This window comes from Ictalurus furcatus, chromosome 26, assembly GCF_023375685.1.
Source record: "Ictalurus furcatus strain D&B chromosome 26, Billie_1.0, whole genome shotgun sequence".
Lineage (NCBI taxonomy): Eukaryota > Metazoa > Chordata > Actinopteri > Siluriformes > Ictaluridae > Ictalurus > Ictalurus furcatus.
In genome coordinates this window covers 1,532,048-1,557,361 of record NC_071280.1, presented here as the reverse complement: position 1 = coordinate 1,557,361, position 25,314 = coordinate 1,532,048, and the positions used below count along the sequence as shown (strand labels likewise).

At 39.1% G+C, this 25,314-nt stretch overlaps 2 protein-coding genes across 2 annotated transcripts in view; both read left to right on the top strand.

The window, feature by feature from the left end:
- Positions 1-4,600, top strand: part of nrp2a (neuropilin 2a) — a 54,595-nt gene extending 49,995 nt beyond the window's left edge. The window contains exons 16-17 of the mRNA XM_053615536.1: positions 1,867-1,926; positions 2,666-4,600. Coding sequence (XP_053471511.1) covers positions 1,867-1,926; positions 2,666-2,970 — 365 coding nt within the window. The 3' untranslated portion in view covers positions 2,971-4,600. The remainder of the gene's footprint in view (positions 1-1,866; positions 1,927-2,665) is intronic.
- A 14,147-nt stretch (positions 4,601-18,747) lies between these two features.
- en1b (engrailed homeobox 1b) lies at positions 18,748-24,508 on the top strand. Its single transcript, XM_053616125.1, has 2 exons — positions 18,748-19,258; positions 23,433-24,508. Exons 1-2 carry the CDS (start codon positions 18,748-18,750, stop codon positions 23,750-23,752), a joined length of 831 nt encoding a protein of 276 aa, XP_053472100.1. The 3' UTR covers positions 23,753-24,508.
- Positions 24,509-25,314: the final 806 nt, after the last annotated feature.

The window sequence follows — 25,314 nt, the reverse complement described above, 5'->3', positions numbered from 1 at the left end:
CGTTCCCTTGTTCCCTAGGTTCCAGTGTGTTTCCCAGTTCCCTTGTTCCAGAGTTTCAAGTGTGTTCTTGTTACTTTGTTCCAAGTGCCTTCCATTATTTCCTTGTTTACTATTGAGTGCATTTCCTAGTTTCCTTGTTCAGGTTGCCGCATGCTCCCTAGTTCCCAGTGCGTTTCTTAGTTTCCTAGTTATGTGGTTTGAATGTGTTCCCTAGCTTCCTTGTTGTAGTTCCGAGCATGTTTCCTTTATTTCTTAGTTTGGAGTGTATTTCCTAGTTTACTTATTTCCTCATTCACTAGTTAAGCGCGTTTCTTTGTTTCCTTGTTCCCAGTGTCTTTCCTAGTTCCGAGCGTTTCCCCTAGTTTTCTTAGTTTTGAGTGATTCTTCTAGTGCCCATGTTTTCAGAGTGCCTTTGATAGTTTCCTTGTTCCCTAGTTTGATTATTTTTCCTAGTTTCCTTGTTCTGCAAGATGCAATGTATTTCCTAGGTCCCAGTGTCCCCTAACTCTCAGAGTTCTCCAGTTCCGGCTGTTTTAGTTTCCTACGCGCCAACTGTTTGGGGCGATTTTGATGAAATTTAGCACACTGATTTGCCATAAGTCATGCACAACGATTGATCATCCTTAATACCATTTTCCCCATGCTGGTACCCAAAATGTGGTATTCAATATGTCTAACACCGTTTGGCTCACTGTTGTAACAGGAAGTCGAAAGCGATGATCCAGACTCCCTCACTATGGTGGTAGGGTTATGAATGACAAATACGTAGGTACTCCAAATAACAGAGTATCTCCATTAGAGTTGTTAGGAGAATGGGGGATGGAGGCAAAAAAACAGAAAGAGGGAGAACTTTCGTGAGCTATTCATCGCTTTTCCATCAGACGGAGAAGTGCTAAGAGAAGTATTGGCATTGGCTTGCAATATGCTTTTAAATTAATCTCATCTTGCCATGCATTCTTTCAAGCGCTTAATATTTTTAATTAGTTAATGGACCCGATAGCATTTATTACACCTGCTGGAAGTTTTCCTCATTTATATCCCTGGAGAACATGGTAACGAGTGAACACTTTATCCAGAGACTGGATGCCAAAATCATCGTCCCCCCACCCCCCCCCCCACCCCCGTTTTTTTGTTTGTCACCCTCTAAAAAAATAAACCTACTCATTACTAAATGATACTCGTCTTCGGAAATGGGCATCTCAGGGCTTGTAGAACAGGCAGACAGTCGTGGTCTTCTCAGAGGAGTTGTTATCTCGTCCGTGTAGAACAGATTGCTCACAACGGAGGCAGTCAGCCCACCACCTTCGCATCCCTAACACACAGGCTTTCACATCAATTTCTTAGCCTTGCTTGGTTTGGACCCAGCAGGCCTCAGTTCAAACGCTTTCTTAACAAAGGCGGTATTGTCCCGATAAACCACCGAACGACGCCCGACGTTCTGGCCGTTTTTATCACCCCACACAGCTTACGTAGGTGGTTCTGATGTTCAGACTGTACTTATGTTTAAAAGAATGATGATGATGATGATGATGGCGATGCACTTTCCTGTATGAATGTGGCACTATACCTCAATCTTAAAATGAAGAGAGAAAAAAAAAAAGCAAACATGAATATGAAATATTTTTTGCTTGATGAATTGGAAATGTCCTTTTAAAGTATGGTAATAAAAAATCTTATTTTTCTAACCAGGCGTTTCCTTTCCTTCTTAGTAATTTCTTATTAATTACACATAGTAACCTGTAATTAACTTTGCCAGCTTCATGTTTCCGTAACAACACCTAATTTTCATAATCGTTTGCTAATGACTTTTACAGACTGGGCTTTGGGCAATTTCGTATTTCAATTAATCACTTCTCCTCCCCACAGTTAAAAAAGTGGACCCCAGAGGTAACCGTCTTCTCAACAGTCGGGACCACATAGACACAGGTAGGTAATTACTGACTTTCTTTTTCTTTCTTTTTTTTTAAATATGTTGCAGAAGTAATTCTTAAAGTTTTCTCGTAAAGACTTTTTTCTGTTTTTGAAAAAGAGACCGGTTGATTAGAGACCTGCGCATCTTTATACATCGGCAGCCCTCCAGCAAGTCGTCAATCACCTCAGGCTCATTTCTTGATGCTAACAGGGCAAATATGTGTATATTAATGAAAGAAAAAAAAAAGAAGCAGAATTACAAATTTTACAGCGCAAAGTTGTGTGAGATTGTTAGATTTGTAGAATCTTTACATCTTTGGGGGAAAATGAGAGGGGAAAAAAAAAGATACAGGCAGGCACAAAATTGCATTTTCTTGAACTCCTATACATACGGTGTAGATGTTACCAATTGAAGTTGAACTATTTCCTTCAACCCCCCCATTCCTAGGTGTTAAGGGTTTTAAATACAGTCTACAAGCCATCTACAACCAACCGACTAACCAAGCATCTCCACTGTCATGCCATTGAACACACATATACTGTATGCACCCCTCTGACCAATCGTATTCCGCGTATGGGCCGACGTTTCTTCAGTTTCTCACTCACATCTTCATTTACTGCGGCGGGGTTTCCAAATCGTGAGAAGAAGCGAAGAAGAATTTCCCGCTATTCAGTAGAACTAATGTAAAGATTGTATTTGGATGTGTCCGATGTGAAAACTTTCGTAAACAGTCTCCACGTTTCTGTGTTCTAGGTGTACAATTCCCAGAAGGCACCACCGTAGAACCTTCCTCGGAGCCTCCGGTAACGCGAACGCCGGGCAAGGAGAATCCTTGGCTTTCCACCCTGGACCCCATTCTCCTCACCATCATAGTGATGAGCTCTCTGGGAGTCCTGTTGGGCGCCGTGTGCGCTGGTCTTCTGCTGTACTGCACCTGCTCCTATGGAGGCCTGACCTCGCGCTCCTCCACCACCCTGGAGAACTACAACTTTGAGCTCTACGATGGCATCAAGCACAAGGTGAAGTTTAACCAACAGCGCTGCTGCTCGGAAGCTTGAGGACTACCTTGCTGACGTTTATCGGACATGCAGAATTCGGCGCTTTCAAGAGAGACCGGCCCCATCTCTCGGTATGCATGTCACCACCTCGCTGCTTGTTGAAGTCGCGCTTCCTGCTAGCGCCGTCTTGCTGAGCTCGAATGTTGCTTGGCTGGATGCGGTTGGATTCAAACGTGGATTATCGAAGGCTGCTTGGAGTTCTCTCTAGGGAAGCATTTCCCCAGCTTTGCCTCAAAATAGATATTAGTACATATCAGTTCTGTCTGTTCCAAAACAACAACAACAAATCTCATGATAAGCTTTGGATTCCGGATGGGAGCCGGCGGAATTGAGCCGAACTCTTACCATCCTTAAACGCGGAGCTTTTGTGGCATGTGACCGATGGTGTGGTGATGTTTGTTGACGTTCTTGAGCTTTATTTTCCCTTCGTTTTTTTATTTTTTTATTTTTCAAAATTTCCTAACTGTGATGCCTTAATGCTGGTCAATCCGTCGGCTTTCCTTCCAAAACCGACCAAAACTGATATTTCATTTTGGAATCTTTACATCCATCCAGTGCTCGTTTAGTTCGGTGGTCTCGTTTCATGTTTCGCTCTGGCTTTAGTAGAAAGACAAGAAACAAAAAATGTAACCTTGTTAAGACAAGCCAAGTAGAGTTTCATTAGGTTTAGTTTGAAGTCACGTGATTATGCTAGGTTTTGGTATAAACATGCAGGACCTTTTCTTTTTTTTTTAATTTTTAAATATTGTTTTTTTTTTTTTAATGGTGTAAAGCAACAGGGAATTGTGTCAGTGCAACCTATGGATTGCTGTAAATGGGACATACTGCTGAGCTCAATGGTATTACAGATTAACAACGCTCCGGGCATTTCAAGAAAGAGTGGTTTTTGTGGTGAACACGGCGCCACGAGGAACACCATCATTGAGACTGAACCACCAAGGCCAAGCACTTATCTGCTAGTCCCCCCCCCACCCAACCACCCCCATTTTTTTCCCTCCATACAAGGCTGAAGGTTAACAGGAGACAGGTTTAGTGATGAATTGGGTTCGAGCTTACATCAGCTCCCTAGTGGCTTTCAAAGGCTTCTAGATTGAAAAAAAAAACCTAACTGAGATGGAGTAAATCTTTTCCCAGTCCCACTGATGGATATCATCCACGACAAGCACGGGAACATGCATTCATATACGCTCTCTCTCTCTCTCTCACACACACACACACACACACACACACGTTCTGCTGACATATCAACCGTGTTACACCTCTGCAAAAACAAGACACGGAGGAGCGCACCGGAATTATGAGACTCCGAATAGGGAAAATGAACGCATTGCGCTCCTGTCCGACTCGTCTAAAAAAAAAAAAAAAAAAAAAACTACTGGAATGGGAACTTTTCCAAGTGCCTTGGAGCTGCTCTGGCACTCAAAAGACTCGAAGCTTTCGTCTGTGTCTCCAAACACTCGAAAAGACTTGAGAAAAAAATAAAAATAAAAATCACAGCACTGGGTAGATTTCCAGTTACGCTCTGGAAGGTTTGTACAGGGAAAGGAAAAAAAAAGGAAAAAAAAAAAAGTGCGCTTTTTATGATAATTATTGTTATTATGATTATTTAATAAAGGATTGATAAATATCATCGCTGGGAAGGATCTTTGAAGAGGAAGGGGAATATTGTGTGTGAGGTTTTATTCCAAGTTTCAGGGTTGCACGGTGTTAGAAACGAGCTAACCGTCCGATCATACGCCGCAACTAACCGTCACACCCTTACTGTTAATTATTCAGACTGAAGTACCTTGACGTTCTGTTTAGCATGTGTGCTCACATACACTTTCATTTACCCAATCCTCACACACACACACACACACACACACACACACTTACACCAGTATGTTTTTGCAGCAGTGTGGAATTAGTTTCATCTGGCCACAAAGAGAACAATTGGTATCTACCTATAAAAGCTGATCCATAAAACATCAACACGCACGGCACACACACACACACACACACACACACACACACACATACACATGCTTGCACACCACTGTGTCGGCTGCAGGCTCTCTCATCTCCCCATGGGCTCCCATTATCCAAGACCTTCAGTCTCCTTCATTTAGAAACTCGCAACATCAAAGCTTTGAAGTGCCTTACTGTTCGCCGCAACGTCTCCTTCATCCCTCCGTCTGACCCAGCCACCAAACCTTCCTCGGTTAACTGTTTCACTACGGCCTACCACGACACGGCACAGTCCTTCAGCCAATATTGACATTTCATAATCAAGAATGTCAACAACGCATATTGTAGAAGGACAAGGACTTTGACTGGGATATAAATTAAAATCACAAAATACAATAAAGTAGCCTAGTTGAACATAAAATGGCCACTACCTTCGGATTTAATACGAACTGAAAAAAATTGCATAGTGACGCCGCGATCTCGGGTATTGGTCCGAACAGCATCATGGACATAAACGGAGCTAAATAAACGATTCATGACGCCCCGATACTCATTTCCGGTTTAGAGGCGTGCCGAATGTTCTGCTGGGTTCGTGCCACGTTTCCTCCGAAAACCAAAACGTGCACATGGCGAACACTACATGTCGAGCGATAGTGGATTTGACCGATACAGATGACTAGGTTGGGCGGTACCTACCCGCTGATAACCGATTAATCAACAGGTAGTTTTTAAAACCGATACTGAATGAAAACATAAAGACTCAAAGTAAAATACTGCTGAACTTTATTACGAAAATAGCACCATGAAAAAAAATGTACTGCGCTTTTTTTTTTTTAATGAAATAAACACTAATATATATTAAGTATTAATAAGTATTCAAGTAAATAAAAGATATACATCCACTCTAAATAACCAATGAAAATAGTGACATTTAAAATGAATGGGGGGAAAAAAAAACACTTCAAATAACACAACAAAATTGGTCAGCGATAGTATTTATTTCACCTCTAGAGGCCGCTCTCGTACTGTATGAGGACAGTGGACCCTTCTCGGCCTCCCCCGCAAGCGGGAAACACTATCGGTGTGGATTTGTGCCAATAACCGGTTATCGTACCAATTAACCGATCAATCGCTCAACCTCTAGTGAACACTGAACTTACTCCTTATGCTAATAGTTTTAGACTGTAGTATTTTTTTTTTACGATTGCACGGTGCAACATCATGAGGAACGGCTCCGTCGTCACAAGACTTCGACACCAATTTTTCTTGGGACGTGAACCGGTAAAAGTGATTTCTAACGAAATAAAGGAAGTAAATGAATCCCCACTGTAGCCGCCTCCATAAGGAAACACTTACGACATACCAAATAACCCTCAACTGCAGAACCAGCGCTACACTGAACAAACCACAGGAATGTGCCTTTCCTCCGTGTGTCTGTGTGTTCTCTGCATTTCCTCGGCCACCGGTCCAAACACTGATTGCCCCATCAGCTTTCAGACACGAGCTTTGATAGCAAGCTTTGCTTAAAGAGAGAGAGAGAGTGCTCTGATCTACGGCAGGATCAGCCCCAGTGGAGAATTAGATTTCAATCTGACAGCAAGGGAAAGCAACGTTTACGAAACAAAAGTTTTGAATAATTTGGAAAAAAAAAAAAAAAAAACAGAGCCCGACGGACTGGCTCCTCTAGGCAATTTCCTAGGTTTCCATGGTTCACGTGTCGATCAAAACAAAGCACTGAGCTCTTAATGTCTGAGGCGGCACTCAACAAATACCACATCTACAACAGCAGGTGAAAATGGGCATGACTATTTTGGCTGGGTTTTAGTGGCCCATTAAAAGGTGCAAAATACATATTGGAAAAATACGTCGAACGGTCTCAGCACAAGCGTATTACATGGCTGAAAAAACCTGTTCGGGTTTGTTCGTTCGTTTGTGCTTACATGGGCCACTTGTCAGTCATTTTATAGACACTCCCCAGTACCCATTTACTCCGCCCCATCTCAGTCTGAAATCGGCAGACGCCCAGCACAGCACGATCGTCCCCCTACGAGCAAAAAACATCGAAAAAAAAAATTAAACGCAGTAAAACCAGAATAAAACACTAGCGGCGCTTCTCCAAGATGGAGTCATTTATTGCTGGTGAACGTTATATGTATGTAAATGCATATACCTGCGTGAAGCTTTGAAATTCGCATAAGGAATCGAGCAGAGATACGCTTTTTGTTTTCGTAACCATTCTCACGAATTAGCTTTCAAGAAGCCGAGGGTCCGAGCGCGCTCGAACGCGGTCACGATGGTCCGTGCTAACGTTAACGCTAGCTAGTACGACTCAAAACGTCGAAGATGTTTGACCGGGTTGCTTGTATCGTAGGAAGACTGTAGTTCCTAGATACAATTGCAGCTCTTGCGTCTAATATCACTGCTATACACACACACACACACACACACACACACACACATCGCCTGCATTATCCTATTACGGAAAACGAAACCTCGTTACATAATACACAGGCCCTTAAATTTAGAATCGTTTCTTTATATCTGGAGTGTCTGGTGAACTAAACGTCTATGGGAATGAACTGAAATAGAACCAGACTCTCACCCTTGCTGACACTAACACCACGAAGCTGCGAATACACAACACATGCACTGCGGGCGTCCGGCACAAAGCGTCCGAGCTGCCATAATACCCTCACAGTACGCACACACTCTTAATAAATCACACACGCAGCACTTAGATACACATCTGTAGAACCTCGAATAAAGTGCAGACACGTACACGGCGAAAGACGCGCAAACATGGAGGTGCGCAGGCCGTACTGTTGGTTCTGGAGACCGTCCCAGTGAAGGGGTTCGTCTCGCTCTTCCACCACGACTTTATCTGGGTCAGGAGAGAAGAGCGGGAACTCGGACTTTTCCACCCCCCTGCATCTCGGTGATTAAAAATGAAACGTGCACGATTTCAAGAGGGGACGAGGAAATTAAGGAGAATATAAATAACACTAATGAGGTCTTGTTATTAGGTTTCAGGGTCGATATCGAGGGGGGAAAGAGCTTCGATCTTTTGCGTCGAGGCAAACAAATGTTCTGTTTATGCAGCATGTGTGGGATAAAACCAAATACAAACACATTGTTCAGACAGAAACTAAAACACTCACAGACATGATGGGAGGAGCTGCACTATTCGTTTGTTTTTATTTGCCCGAAAGGTCCACAGGGCGTCAGGATCAGGGTAGAGGTGTCCACGTGTCCACCGTGGGGGGGGGAGGGGGGAGGGGGGGGGCGGTGTCTAATAGGAAACCGAAAATAAGGAAGAGAAAGAAAAAGAAAGAAAGACTGGGAAGAAAGAACAAAAGAAAAAAAAAAGTCACTGGAAAGGAAGAAAAAGAAGTAAAAGAAAAATTGGAAAGGAAATAAGACAAGAAATGAAAGGCATAAGAATAGAAGGAAGGACCGAAGGAAAAAGAAAAGGTCTGGGAAGAAAGAAAGAGACAGACATGGTGACAGACAAAAACAATGGAAGGAAAGAAAAAGATCAAGAAAAAGACAAATTAGAAAGGAAAAAGAAACAAGAAACGAAGGGCAGAAAGAAAGAAGGAAATAATGAAGAAAGGAGACAGGAAGAAACAAAAACACTGGGAGGAAAGAAACACTCGGAATAAAAAGAAAGAGAAAAAAGTGACAGAAGAAATGGAAAGGAAAAAGACAAATGACATGAAAAAAAAGGAAAGAAAGACTGGAAAGCAAGCAAGCACGAAAAAAAGCAAGAAAGACAAAAAGAAAAATTAAGAGAAAGAAAGTAGTGGTTCAGGCCACGCCCACTTTGGGTGACACTGTTACAGCATGTACCGCACATCACATACAGAAAGATTTCTTTTTTAAATTTTTTATTTATTTTTTTTTCATTCTGGATGTTTGCTGCGTTCATGCAGTGAGATAATGACTAGTAAAAGATTTTGCTTTGTGTATGTGTGTGTGTGTGTGTGCGTGCACGCTCCATTACTCAGTAATGACGGATGTGTGGACTGATGAAAGTCAGACGTTAATTAGTGAGAGTGAAAGTAAATGCAGTTTATTCCAGCAGCCAGCTGTTTGGGTTTGAAGTTCAGGATCATGTTCCAGCTACAGAAAAATCAGTGTGGCATCAGTACAAATTCACCCCCCCCCCTAAACCTCCCCCCCTCCCCCGGCGGAATTCTCCACTCTGATTGGTCTGAAGCTGGAACAGCAGCTCTGCAGGGTTCAGATGAATGCACTCGTTCTAACGCGTTGCCGTTTCTATAGTAACGGCTCAGGACTTGTACAGCAAACGCTCCACATAAATAGGTTTGGGAAAAAAAAAAGAAAAAAAAAACGTGTGTAAAATAAATAAATAAACAAATCATTGATATGGTGACGTTTTCTGTAAGGAGAAGTTTATTGAACATTTATGGAAGGAGTCTCCAGTCCCAGGGTTTAGTAGCAGTCAGAGTAAAAAGCTGTTTGAGAAACGGGATTTAAAAAAAAAACAAGTTACACCAGAAAGAAAGAAAGAAAGAAAGAGAGGGAGGAAAAAAAAAGAGGCATGAACTCATACAGCATGTCCTACCACAACATTAAACGTAACTATAAATGGATAAAAAAAAAACACCTCGAGATGGTAAGTGATATCGGTGATGATTATTTTCCCATAACAGCGTTCCCCGAGTGTTTTATTCCCCACAGCGGTGAAGCGTTTTCTCTACACGCGAATAAAAACATAAAAACCTCTCCAGTGAAAACATCTTGCAGAAGACAAACAAGTCTCACAAAAGAATTTCCTCACACCCACACCGTGTACAACACTAAACCGGCGAATCCCGCAAACATCGTCAATACGCCCTGTTTATTTTGGAAGAGACGACGGCGTCGGCGTGGGTCAAGCCCGACTTCCTCGTTTCCTGAGCGTGAGGCGTCAGTGTCGTGTGTGTTTTGCCATCACATCAACAACGTGCGCCTGTAACACTCATGAGAATGAAACGCAGAAATCAGATTTTTAAATCGGTTTAATATCTGAGATATTAAAAATTCGTCATCAGCCAAAAGTTCCTCCGTCCAAAGATCAGGACGGAGGCGCAGAGGTCCGGGGTGGCACAGCTCACATTCTCGCGCCGATGGCTTTCGGCGGCAGTTGCCATGGAAACAGAGGTGGCTGGCAGGAGCGTCGCCAAGCTATTAAACTGCCATAATGATTATACTGCACATGCGGGTGGGGGGGAAGGTAGGGGGAGACCATAAGAGGTCTTTTCTTTTCTGAAATCAAATGACAGCCAAAAAAAAAAAAAAAAAACCCATGTGTAATGGGTATATATTTAAATACATCGTTTATCTGACTTAAAAGAGGAAAAAGGTGAAATAAGGGGAGAACTAGAAAAATATATGAAGGAGATTGTGATTGGATAAGGTTAAGGCTAATGGATGTATTAGGGACTATAATGGACTAATGGGTTTATTTCCTTTTCCCTCTTGGTTATGTAAGGAATAAACCATCTTGGGGTGGTGTTGTAATAGAAAAAACATCAACAACAGGGTGGATGCTGGCGAAGCACAGTCACTGCGACACACCTCACAGCTGGACGAAACATTTATCCGTTTATAGCTACATTTAATTAGGGCTGTACAAATAATCAATAAAATAGATCATTAAAGATAATCTACAGCAAATTTCATCATGCATTAGTTGGGAATGTGACCCCCCATCAGTGACGTCACTCCATGACGGTGAAAAATGCATTTCTATGAATAAAACCCGTGAGAAAAACAGCGGAGGTCAGAGCGAGCTGCTGCTGAGGGACGAGTGCACGATCCAGGTTATCCAAAACAAGAGGATATTTTATATTGAGCGATTTAAACGGACTGGTAAGTGTATTAACGTGGCTTGTCGTGTCAGAGGCCGTGACAGATGCGTGTGCTGTTTAACGTGTTCCAGGCGTCTTTTCTTCAGCACAGAAGTTACGTTTTTAGCTTGATATCCTTCTCTGTAAATGTTAGAAATTCACACCAGTATTTCCATTTTACATGAAGACTCGTCCTGACAGCGAGCGAGTCTCCGTTAAACTACACGGAACGAGCGGGCGTCCACGCATGCGCCTCAAACGGCGCAAGAAAGAGAGAGCAAACTACATCAAAGAGAGGAAGAGAGAGCAAACTACATCAAAGAGAGGAAGAGAGAGCAAACTACATCAAAGAGAGAAAGAAAGAGAGAGCAAACTACATCAAAGAGAGGAAGAGAGAGCAAACTACGTCAAAGAGAGGAAGAAAGAGAGAGCAAACTACATCAAAGAGAGAAAGAAAGAGAGAGCAAACTACATCAAAGAGAGGAAGAAAGAGAGAGCAAACTACATCAAAGTGAAAAGAAAGAAAGAAAGAGCAAACTACATGAAAGAAAAAGAAAGAGCAAACTACAGGAAAGAGAAAAAAGAAAGCAAACTACATCAAAGAGAGAAAGAAAGAGAGAGCAAACTACATCAAAGTGAAAAGAAAGAAAGAAAGAGCAAACTACATGAAAGATAAAGAAAGAAAGAGCAAACTACACGAAAGAGAAAGAAAGAGCAAACTACACGAAAGAGAAAGAAAGAAAGAAAGAAAGAAAGAAAGAAAGAAAGAAAGAAAGAGCAAACTACATGAAAGAAAGAAAGAAAGAAAGAAAGAAAGAAAGAGCAAACTACATGAAAGAGAAAGAAAGAGCAAACTACACGAAAGAGAAAGAAAGAAAGAAAGAAAGAAAGAAAGAAAGAGCAAACTACATGAAAGAGAGAAAGAGTGCAAACTACATGAAAGAGAAAAAGAAAGAAAGAAAGAAAGAAAGAGTAAACTACATGAAAGAGAAAAAGAAAGAAAGAAAGAGTAAACTACATGAAAGAGAAAAAGAAAGAAAGAAAGAGTAAACTACATGAAAGAGAAAAAGAAAGAAAGAAAGAAAGAGCAAACTACATGAAAGAGAGAAAGAGTGCAAACTACATGAAAGAGAAAAAGAAAGAAAGAGTAAACTACATGAAAGAGAAAAAGAAAGAAAGAAAGAAAGAGCAAACTACATGAAAGAGAGAAAGAGTGCAAACTACATGAAAGAGAAAAAGAAAGAAAGAAAGAAAGAAAGAAAGAGTAAACTACATGAAAGAGAAAAAGAAAGAAAGAGTAAACTACATGAAAGAGAAAAAGAAAGAAAGAAAGAAAGAGTAAACTACATGAAAGAGAAAAAGAAAGAAAGAAAGAAAGAGCAAACTACATGAAAGAGAGAAAGAGTGCAAACTACATGAAAGAGAAAAAGAAAGAAAGAAACAGAGTAAACTACGTGAAAGAAAGAAAGAATGAACGAAAGAATGAAATAGCAAACTACATGAAAGAAAAAGAAAGAAAGAGCCTCAAGGACACGAGAACAATATTTATTACACGTTACCACATGATACGACAATGTGATGCTTTTACACGTGTTCATTATGACAGTTATTATTATTATTATTATTATTATTATTATTATTGTTGTTATTATTATTATTATTATTATTATTATTGTTATTATTATTATTATTATTATTATTGTTGTTGTTATTATTATTATTATTATAATAATAAGAATTCGGGCCTTCACCACTCACCCACCGCTAGCTACTAACTGCTAATGCAAGCAGAACCCTATAGTGAGGCGTTCATGTTGGTTAAGTAGCAAAGCGGGCTGTTGGCAGGGTGTAAAGGTGTGTTTACTGTACTGAAGGAATAACGCGTGTCCAGCAGATGGAAGTTTGCAGAGAAGGCTACACGTCCCCTCAGTGTGAAGATCACGTTACCCGAGCTCCACACTGCACCACCATGATGGATGGCTCGTACTTGTTCTGTGACACTTAAACACGTTATTCCTCAAAGGAGACCTTCTGGGACGAGGGGGGGAAAGTCCACAGCTGAAACATGGAATGAGAGGCGGAGCTTAAGGGGCTGGTGTGGATTTCCCACATGGGGATATGTAAGCGACGTGGAATGTGGTTTTGTGGCCGTTTTGTGGCTTTAACATTGAAAACGTTACATCGTTACACAACTTAACGGGAACGTCATGCTTTGTTATTTGTTTTTAGCAACAGCGCTGTTGAATTCTCGATTCGGATTGGTCCGAAGTTGTTGATTAATTTATATACCTATACAACAGCAGCTGTGGCGGCAGTGCAAAATCACAGATTTATATTAGTGCGCTTGTTTCTATGGTAACAACAACAACTTCACAGAGACTTGTACGGCAGACGCTCCACATAATATAAAGCTAGAAATATTTAAACAATTTTTAATGCGATAAACGGTGACATAGTAAAGCTTTCTGCAAGGTTTATTTAACATTTGTGGAAGGAGTCTCCAGTGTTAGTGCTTTGTTACAGTTTTCCGCCACGGGAAAGTCTTCAGGAGAGAAAAGCAAACTGGAGGCGGGTGAAGGAACGGCTGTTTATATCTGCTGTAACGTAAGTGAGAACAGGAATTGAGTTTGTTGTTGATTATTTTCCTATACCGTAATGCCCACCCCCTCACTCCTCACTAGAATCTCTCCAGTCAGCGATAATCTGGTGTTAACTGACTCTCTACAAGACCAAGACTGAGATAAGGTATCTTGAAGATGATGATCTCTACATCGTTCTGATGGTGCTTAATTGCGAATGGGACGTCGTACCATTTCATCTTCGCACGTGAGGCTTCATCATCTTTGTCTTATAGGTTTTAATGGCTTTTATCTTTGAAAGCATGAGTGATGGAAGCAGATGCTCGGTCAAGCTTGATGGTATGAAAACACGGATATCTGCTTCCATCAGGTGGTAGAAAAGAATTCTGTACACACTTTAGAGAAGAGAATGGGCCAGTTGTACCACTGTGGATCCAAAACACGGAAGCATTACGCCATCTAATGGTGCATTGATGCCATTGCAGAATGGCCATTGCCATTGCCACCCAGAGAATAAATACATAATTATATAACATAATAATTACAGAGAAATGATTCCATTAAAAGCAGAATTACAGAGTCCACAATACTGTAGCTATACTTGCTAGTTCTCCAAGGACAATTATATTACGCTAGCTCTGACAAACCTCTAGAGAATTTGGCTTGCTAATGTTTAACAACCCTGCTGGGATAAATGCTAAGGCATGTTAGCAAAACAAAACTGAAGCAAATGAGCGAATATAACAAAGATAATTTACAGAACTTGACTAGGTAGCAAATTTAACAAAAATAAACAAAAAGTCTCTAAACTCCCACTCCGCCATTTTGTTGAACGTTTTAGGAAACACAGCTCTGTATTCAAACACGTGTCACGTGACTCCCCTTTTTTGACGACCATTTGACTTTTCTTTTCAGCAAATAGCAGAATTTATATCCGATACAAACAAAACATAATCAACAAATCATATTGGTTTTTTTTTTTTTTCCAGTTAACTAAATAACAGGTGCATTAAAAGTAGCCTAGTTTAACTCTCACCAGAGTTTACTGTCCAGCAGCTAAAACCAGGTACTACAATAACCAGGGGTTTAAAATCCAATTCTAATTGTGTAAACTCTTTGCGCTTTCCATTTCTTTCTCTTTCCACTTTCTTCACTTTTACGCTCCAGTTCTATTTTTAAAACCGAAAAACATTGTACGGTTTATTGCTGCTGCACCTTTAGAAACCTCACAACTTCAATTACGCGAAGCAAGCATTAATTAGCGACTTAAAGAGATCGCCTCATCCTATCGGATAGAATGTTAGCTCTTTCTAGGAAAATCATATTTCAGAACATAATAACGATATAATATGTTTCCTGAAAGAGATATCCGTAGTTAATGTAGTGTAATAGGAAACTATAATAAAACTGTGCTTGATTTATTTATTCATTGTCTGCTTCTAACAGATGAAAAACTTCCACTAGGCTGGAGTTTATACCACTTTCGTCAACTTTTATAATAATTTGTTTGTTTGTTTGTTTACAGCTGTGATGCAAAAAAAGTTTAAATTGATTGGCTTCTCGTGCGCTGTGACGTCAGTATATTTCGCTATTTACCTATTTGTCCACAAGATGGCGACGGAGGCGCGCGAGTCAAAACTTCTTAGAAATGATTCAATTGGATCTCCATCAGTCAGTTAAGATTTAACCTCAATTGTTTTTGCATTATTATTATTATTATTATTATTATTATTATTATTATTATTATTATTATTATTATAATTATTATTATATACACACTGTATATACAAACATAGGCCTACTATACACACATATATACATACATACTGTATATACAAACATACTATATATACATACATATTATATACATATATAACACTGCATATAGGCACACACGTGTCTTATAGCGCTGCAAAAATGTAGCTCATTATTAATCCATGCACTTGTTTGCTTATCCATGTCCTTTCTTTTATTCCGTATTATTTTTATTATTATTGTTATTATTATTATTATCAGTAGTAGTAGTAGTAGTAGTAGTAGTAGTAGTGTTATTTTACTTACTTTTGCTTTCTTGACTTATTGCTCTAATAGTGCGCGTGCCATGCGCTGTACATCCATCGGTAGGCGCTCGTGTGACATTTCTATACACCAACGCAACGCTTTACCATAATAACCCTGTTAATTAGGATGCATCTTGGTATTTATATCTTCAGAAACGCATACATTGATCTCGCGTGTGCAGTCACATGTGACGCACATCCACACCCCCCCCCCCCCCCACATCATCTTGTTTAATATTAAGAGTCAGTGATATTCTGAAACTTTTTTGTTTTTTTTCTCACAGATAAACATTTTCTTTGCAAAGTTGAAACCTCTGCCGATTTTTTTTTATTTTTTTTTATTTCCTTACAATAAATAATTTTTTCACTGCCAGCTTCGGGCTGCGTGCATGACATCCCTTTGCACGTTTTTTTTTTTTTTTTTGCACTAGTGAAGTAGCGGTACGCACTGCTTACATACAAGTAAGAAAATAAAAACGAAATAATAATAATAATAATAATAATAATAATAATAATAATAATAATAATAATAATAAAGAATGAAGTCACTTGGAAATGAATTTCGAATTGCTTAAATGTGCATTTTTTTCTTTCTTTTTTTTTTACTGTAATAATACAAATAAATCAATCCGTTAAAAATAAAGCTTTGGTTATGTTTTGTTGTGTTTATGTTTCTACTAAAACCTACCACATATTGACTTGACACACAGAAATGATCAGCATTAATAAAATCATTATCAGCATTTTATATCATTTTTTCCACCCTGACAGTTAATAGTTTAATAATTCCATTATTCTTGTATTAACTGAAATATTGTATTAAGTGCATAAGGCAGGCCGGGACATGAGAGTACAGCCTGTGTGTTATTGTGAGGGAATGAACGGAACTCATGTTATTAGACTTACTTGGAAAGAGTTTCAGGTTGGAAAACGAATTCATTTGCGCCATAACAATAATAAAACACTTAAAAGATAACACTTGCAACCTGAAACAATCTTTCAGCTGATACTGAGGACCTGGAAGTTATTTTAGCAATAAACATTTTTTTGGGGGGTAAAAAAAAAAATCCCCCCACAATTGTACTTGCTCTAGCATGCAAACACAATCTGCAGAACATTGTATACAGACTAATCCTACGAACAGTGCACACAAACCTGCGCGCGATGCACATAATCCTGCATGCTCCACGCACTAACTGAGTTCTAAAGCAACCCAGAACATGATGCAATTTAAAAAAAAAAAAAGATGCACTTTCGATTTTCCCCCCCTTTTTTTTTTTTTTTTTTTTCTGCAGAACGCATTCAGGTATTTGGGCGTTTGCCGCGCGCGAATTGCATTCAATAATAGCACGCGCAGATGATGATGATGAAGAGGAGGAGCAGGAGGAGGATGATGATGGCCTTCATTTATCATCATTCCTATTTACCGTCATCACGTGCAGGGCGGGGGGTGCGGTTGGTTGGGGTAGGGGGGGGGGGGGTAGGTGGTACGAATTAGCCAGGAGTCGTCAATAAAGCCATTTTTTTTTCATCTTTTTTGTGTGTTGGGGTAAACGGCGTCTCCGGTGTCTTCACGAGCTTTTTATTGAGCTCGCGGCGCGTGATAAAGCGACCTGCCACCGCCGTTATATTCGCCTTTTTTTCACGCGAACAGCGCCGAGCTGATCGGGCCGAATGGGCGCTAATTAAAACCTATAAATTATCTTGCGCACGCGTGTGCGTGCGGCCTCCGCCTCTCAAAGATGTCGCGTGCGCGCGAGATAAGTACAGAGCCCCAGTGCACTAATTTACCCCCGCCGCGTCTCTCTCTCTCTCTCTCTCTCTCTCTCTCTCTCTGTGTGTGTGTGTGTGTGTGTGTGTGTGTGTGTGTGCATCCTCTATAGCTCTTAAACAGCGCGCTGATGGAGTACTAATGAGGAAAGAATGAAGTGATGGAGCTCCTCCACAATAAAGATTTCACCCGGCGGTGTTTATAGCAGAATAAACCCGCGCGCTCGCGTTATTTCTTAACAATGAGGCCCTAATTATGTTCCTTCACGCGGCCTTGTGGACTGATCATGTTTTAACGCTTTAATGTTTTAATAATAGTTCGTCTAATCTAATTGCTTGCGACCAAAAGGCATTCAAAATATACACACATAGTTCATTTTTCGGAATGACAGAAAGACACGTGAAAGAAAAATGACGACATGACAAGCGCTAAAATGAGGATTAGGGTTGTTTTTTTGTTCTCTTCAGGAACTTAGAGATGCACATTTAGCGAGATAGTAAGGGCAGTAAAATAACAGTGCTCAGTGGCAACGTTATAACAATAATAATAATAATAATAATAATAAGGAGAACAACAACAACAACAATAACAACAAAACTACTACTACTACGACCATTATTATTATTATTATTATTATTATTATTATACAATTGTTAATAAATTATATAATAACTAATTATAAATAACTATAACTATTATTTTTTAAATGTTGTAATAAATTCTGTTGTTGTTGTTGTTGTTGTTATTATTATTATTATTATTATTATTATTAATAATAATAATAATAATTTTACTGCTGCTGCTTTTGTGTGTAACACAAAATTTTGTAATAATTACTATCTCTTAATATTTATTCATTTACTACTACTACTAATAGGGCCTAATAATAATAATAATAATTCAGTCTGTGCGTTTTTAAATAATCCGCTCTCTCTCTCTCTCTCTCTCTCTCTCTCTCTCTCGTCACAGTGCCACCGGGAGCGCGTGTTGAAGGGTGCTGAAGGTTTCGCGCGCGCGCTGGTTGTATTAAAGCCGCCTCCACTCTTTTGTATGTTTAAAAACGTCGTAAAAGTCGATTGGACTCCCTTTCCTGTGACAGCGACGACGCTTTCATCCTATTGGCCCATTGCACGTGTGACTCGCTCACGTGCTTCCGGTCGAGGAGGAAAAAGGGAGGGGGGCGCGAGTAAAAAAAAAAAAAAAAAAAAAAAAAAAAAAAAAAAGATTTTTAGAAAGAGTTTACTAAGCGCGAGCTGTCATACGTGGGGGCGCGAGGCACGGGCCGCGGAGCATCACCGAGCGCCATGTGTGTGAGTGTGTTTTGATCCTTGAGACGCGTTAAGAAAAAACAAACAAACAAATATATATATATATGTGTATGCATAGAATAAATTAATAAATAAGTGAAAAGGTGCACGAGGCATTCCGATGGTGCAGCGTCTTCACTGTGCATCTAGAGATTGAAGATAATCTGCAGGGTTTTTTTTTGACTCCAGGATAAATATTTTGGTGACAACAAGTGGGATTTTTTTTGTTGTTGTTGTTGTTGAAACAAAAATAAATAAATGGAGGAGCGGAAGGATCCGTCCGAGCGCGAGAGCGCGTCCCCTCCGGTTCTAGCGCGCGAGGCGGCGCCGCAGGTCCACCGCACCACGAACTTCTTCATCGACAACATCTTGCGGCCCGACTTCGGCTGCAAGCGCGAGCTCCTCTCGAGCAGGGAAAACGTCAGCCCGCTGGTCGCGAGGCCGTCGTCGCGCGGGGACTCCACCGACCACCGCACTTCATCGTCGTCTTCTTCTTCTTCTTCATCATCTTCGTCCTCGTCTCCCTCGTCTTCGTCGTCTTCCTCCTCGTCGTCGTCGTCCAAGGTGCTGCTCGAGGGAAGCACGAAGTGCGGAGACGGCTCGAATCTCACGGCGGTGAACGGCGCGAGCGGCGGCGGTGGAGGTGGAGGCGCAGCAGCAGCAACAACAACAACCACAACAACCACGGCGGCAGCCAAGGACTCCTCGCAACCTCTTCTGTGGCCCGCGTGGGTCTACTGCACGCGCTACTCGGACAGACCCTCATCCGGTGAGGCTTCTTCATCCTAGTGTTGGATTTTTTAAAATGATTTTTTGATGCACGCGGAGCTTCGGTAACAGTTTGGGAGCGCGCGCGTGGGGGGAAAAAACTGTATAGGGTCTATTTAGATTTTGTATGCACAAAAATATTGTATGGTTATGAAATTAATCCCAACACCAATAATAATAATAATAATAATAATAATAATAATAATAATAATAGATTTGCAACCATGATCCTATTAATATTATATTAATAATGACATATATTAAAAATCTTGATTTAAAAAAAATGTTTGTATTGCCAAGGTGCATAAATTTATATATATATATATATATATATATATATATATATATATATATATATATATATATATATATATATATATATATATGATAAATTATATAATATTCTTATATTTAATTTTAATCTAGATATACCAGCTGGATATTTATCTGTAGGGGTATCCCCTCTCTTTTGCTAATAGTATAAGTGTTGCTAATAAACACGTTTTATATTAAAGCAGGTCAAAACAAAAGTCACTCAGTTTATTATTTTATACTAAATATAATCTTAACCCGGAAGTTGTGTGTAACGCAATGACATATATACATATATAAATAAATAAATATATATATGTAAAATTCTAATAATAATAGGAATAAGGATTAGAAATGTAGCTTTTGCTGTGACGATATCGAGTGTTGAATGTTCACTAATTAAGTCACTGATCGTCTCATTAGAGTCTCGTGCACAAATTCAGCCCTTGCATACCTGCAAGCTCGTGTATAATTAGCATGATACAAGAAGCGCGCGCTTGAAGAGTTTACAACACGGGAAAATGCGCGAGGCTGAGTTTATTTGTGAATGACGGCAGACGACGTCAAATGACAAAGCCGTCAGAAACTTTAACTTTACTCAATCAAGCACGTGCACATCGCAGAAGTCTGAATCAGGCCTCTGGGTGGAAACTAGCAGGCTGTTATTTACCCACGAGTTTATATGTTATATACTAGTGTATATGCACATGGGGTATTGTCGGGAAAACTAATGCCCAAGTGCAGTGTGCAAAGAGTGTGTGAGTGTGAAACACACACACACACACACACACACACACACACACACACACAGACTAGCACGTTACATAAAGACTAACATTATCAATACGCAAGAGACTCACAGGTTTATAGCTGAAAATAATAACAAAAATAATAATGACCACATCTCGGAATAATACAGGGTTCTTCTATTGTCGGTCAGGACAGGAAGTGATTTTTTTTTAGGGGAAATAAAGGAAATGACTTTTTTTTTTTTTGTTCCTGCAGTGCAATCTTAAAGCTCGGGTGTGTGTGCTGAACCGAGAACTGTGGGTTGAGGCCTACCATGTAGCATGCATCTAAGAAGGAAAAGTAGTAGTAGTAGTAGTAGTAATAATAATAATAATAATAATAAAGTCGGCTGTATGTATTTCTTGGTGGGATTTACTTTCAAATGAGTTCCAAAGAGTGAAAGAGAAATACTAATTGATTATTGATCCATTTTAAGTGCAGCATTATTGTCGTGATGATGATGAGGATAATGATTTTATTTTTTTTTTAAAAAAAGAATAAATACAGAGATTGCTGAGATTTAGCCTACAGTGTGTACAATGTGTAATCGACATTAAGGTCAGATTTCACTCAAATTCCCAAACCGCTAGCTCTAGAAGTGTTCCCACAGCACCACTACACTGCAGTCTAGTTCTTTATGACTTTAACTCTTTGATTCGAGTCTCAGACTCCAACCTCACGCTTTATAATTCCGTTGAACGTGATTTTCCAAACAATAAATTATTGTTTGGATTTGTAAAAAGAAAAAAAGAAAAAGATTTGCCTTTGTATAGTATTGTAGAGTAAGTCAGTAGCCTGTTAGCATTAGCTAATATAGACTAATATCGCGGTGATAGTGAAATCATGTCATGTTTATGCTGTGCTTTAGTATTCCTGTCTCACTTTAGCGTTAAATAGGGAATCATTTTAGCTAACAAAATAAAAATAATTCAGTATGTATATATATATATGGTTAGCTAAGTGGAATATTTGCAGCTTTCTTAGTAACGCACGTGCAAACAACAACAACAACAACAACAACAATACTCTGCATTATTAGGCTTAAATTATTTCCGGGATGAATAAAACCCCCACAGTGATAGTATTGTGTGCATAACACTCACACCTGAGATATAATGGTACTAAGAGTACTTGTCTCTGGAGTAGTAGTGAGTATCTTTTACCTGGAGCCTTTAATTGACGGAGGTTCAATAATGTAGCTTAAATTATGCTTCAAGGTGAAAGATATAGTCTATGCTAATGTAAAAAAAGAGAGAGAAAAGTACGAGTTTGGTACCTTGATTTCTTAGAGCGTATTAAAGGTACTTTTTATGCATTAAGAAAGCAGGATTATTGCCGTTGTTGCATATTTGAGGTTTTTTCGCCTTTTTCATAAAAACATGATTACTCACACGCACTCAGAGAGAAAGGTACCAAAATGTCCTTTTTTCTCATCGCTGGAGTGGTACCAGCATCTTTTGTACTCTTTAGGATGGGAAATTTTTACCTTTAAAAATAATATACGGAACACCTCTGAAGCTTAATTTATAGCTAAGTTTAAAAGCGAGTTAAAGGGACCCCGCTTGAACCTTCCCAGGTGAAAGGTACACACTAAAGGTACTGAAGATGTCCCCTTGATGTCACCTTTTAGCGGACATTTAAAAAAAAAAAAAAGAAAGAAAAGTTTTTCATCTACCTATATACTTCACACGCGCTTGATGCGACATGCAATAAAAAATATATTTAAACAAACAAACAAAACAACAATGATAGATTATTACAACATGAGCAATCATGGGCATATTTGATTATGTATAGCCTATTTTACCTTTCAAAATAATTTAAGGTACTTCTGGGAGCACATAAAGCGAAAAGCTCGAGGGTTCCTTTAATCTGCATAGCATGCTGTAGCATAGGGAGTATCGCACGTGCCAAAAACAAAATACAAAATAAAAAAATAAAAATTATATATATATATATAATATATATATATAGTGTAATCCAGGTTGTGCATGCAAAATGTTTGGGATGTTGGATGTGTGTGTGTGTGTGTGTGTGTGTGTTTGGTTTTTATAATAAATCACCCATAATGCTTAAAGCAGGGAATAAAATTAGGATTGGTGCATAATCCACACTGTAGCCCGTGACTCACACTCACACACTCTGAGAAAGAAAGGTACTTTGACTTGTCACTGGGGTTAGAGCTTTTAGTGTGTACCTTTTTAGTAGGCACATTTTACCTTTAAAAATAATTTAAGGAGCACTGATGTAACTTTAAAGCATCTTCAAAAACATTGAGTATCGCACGTGCACCCCCAAAATGGTATGAGTCAGGTTGTAATGAAATCACCCGTGATGCACAAAGCTCTCTAAACGTACTAAGGGTACTTTTCCTTGTCGCTGAAGGACTATGTAGCTTTATTGTGTGTATTTTACCAAGGAGGACTGAAGGCCATATTTAAAGCGTATCGCTCGAGAGAATTGCACGCGCCATGCAAAAAAAAACCAAAAAAAAAAAAAAAAAAAAAACACAACCCCAAAAAACATTCAAAATAAATAGTAAAAAAAATTAATGAATAAAAAATACAATAGTCGAGGCTGTGCATGCAAAATATTTGAGATGCTGTTGTTTAAAAAAAAAATAAAAATAAACAATCAGCCATGATGCTCAAACATAATCGGTGCATTAGTTTATTGCTCATACTCAGAGATATAAAGGTACTAAAGGTACTTTTCCTTTTTATGTTCTTTTAGTGTGAATCTTTTACCTTGCGAAAGAACTTAAGGACCACGAGAGATCATTTGCATGCATGCCACGTGCCAGAATAAATAAATCATTAAATAAATAAATAAATAAAATAAAATAAAGAATACAAATAGCATATAGGATAGACTGTGCATGCAAAATGTTTGAGATCTTGGATGCATTTCGTAAAATCACTCATGATGCTCAAAAGTTGGTGCATAGTTACAGTAAGCAAACAAACAAACAAATAATGGGATTGTTACGCGTGATGATGGAGATATAGGGACTACTGTTTACGATATTTACGTGCTGTCTTTGTTTCCCTTTTCCACCGTTGTTCTTGGACCAGGACCGAGGACCCGGAAGCTGAAGAAGAAGAAGAGCGACAAGGAGGACAAGCGGCCGCGCACCGCCTTCACGGCCGAGCAGCTGCAGCGGCTCAAGGCGGAGTTCCAGGCGAGTCGCTACATCACGGAGCAGCGGCGGCAGTCCCTCGCGCAGGAGCTCAACCTCAACGAGTCTCAGATCAAAATCTGGTTCCAGAACAAGAGAGCCAAGATCAAGAAGGCGACGGGCTACAAGAACGGACTGGCTCTGCAGCTCATGGCGCAGGGACTCTATAACCACTCCACCACCACCATCCAGGAGGACAAGGAGGACAGCGAGTAGCAACGTGCACGAGCCAGCTGAGGATGGGGATTAATCGTGTTTTAACAACAACAACAACAACAACAACAAACCCATTCATAATTTTCTTCTTCTCCGTGAATTTTATAAAAAAAAAAATAAAAATAAAAAAATAAATAAAACGATTGGCGCAATTATTAGGGGTCCAAGCACGAAATATGCTGGAGACCACTTATTATTATTATTATTATTATTATTATTATTATTATTATTATTTGGAGAAGAAGATCATTATCACTGATCTCCTCCTCCTCATCTCCTCATCCCCTCATCTCATCACTCAATGATATAGAAAAAAGACGCTGAGGACGCTGTTTTTTGTTTGTTTTTTGTTTTTTTTAAAGGAGATTCACATAAAACGCGGAATTTCATGGACGCTTCACCCAGAGCGACCCTCTTACATGAAGAAGAGGACAATAATTCCTTTTAATTTAATTCTGTACAAATATATGGACTCTATAAAGATTTCTATAAATATAAATATAAATATATATAATAGCCAAAATTGTAAGATGTATATATTTAAAATTCAGGTAAGGGTTGAGACGTGTGTTCCTCCTTACTTGCTGGCAATTTTTTTTCTTTCTTTTTTTCTTTTCTTTTCTTTTCTTTTTTTAAAAAAATTGTTTCCCTTCCTGTGTCATACTTTTTAGATCTTTTTTTTGGTGATTGCACTGTCCTGCATAATTATTATTATTATTATTATTATTATTATTATTATTATTTTATTTTTTTTTTTTTAAAGAAAACCTCGCACAGATTCTACACAAGGACGTAAACTGAACCGATGCTTCAAACCAAAGATTTTCACCTGTTTAGGCATTATGTTGTCTGAAATAAAAAAAAGAAGAAGAAAAAAGTTAGAATCAAAGTGTGATCAAATTTGGTAAACAAATGCGTGCTTTATTTCATGCAAGATATTTATATTTATATTCATTCATTTGTTTTTCTTTCTTCAGTGTGGTCAAGGTCCTAACATTAATATGAATTACTTGTAAGTTTTAAATCTATCTATCTATCTATCTATTCATCTATCTATCTATTCATCTATCTAATTGAAAAAAACCTGCTGAAGTTCACCATTACATCATTGTATCTATCGACCAATCATATATGACAATGACAACATTGACATTTAGCAGTCATGGTGTCATTTCACGTATCACAGATTTATTGCTTTCTATTTTTTCTCCACAAAAATCCACTCGTATCCGCGTGTCTCCCGTCAATTGATAATTCCATTCCAATTAATTCACTCTAAAATGATTTCCCTTTTATTTATCTCTCCCCCGCCCCTCCTCCCCCCTTTGTTGTCCAGTCCTCTCAGATTCATCGCTGGATTTTTCTGGCTTAAAAAGTTAAAGGCTAGGCTATTTACGGATTTTGTTTTCTTTTTAAAATAATAATAATAATAATAATGATGATGATGATGATGATGATGATGATAATAATATTATTATTAATAATAATAATACTAATAATAAATAGCTCACCGATAATGTCGCGCGCAATCACAGCGAGACACAGACTAGGAAACCCCAAAG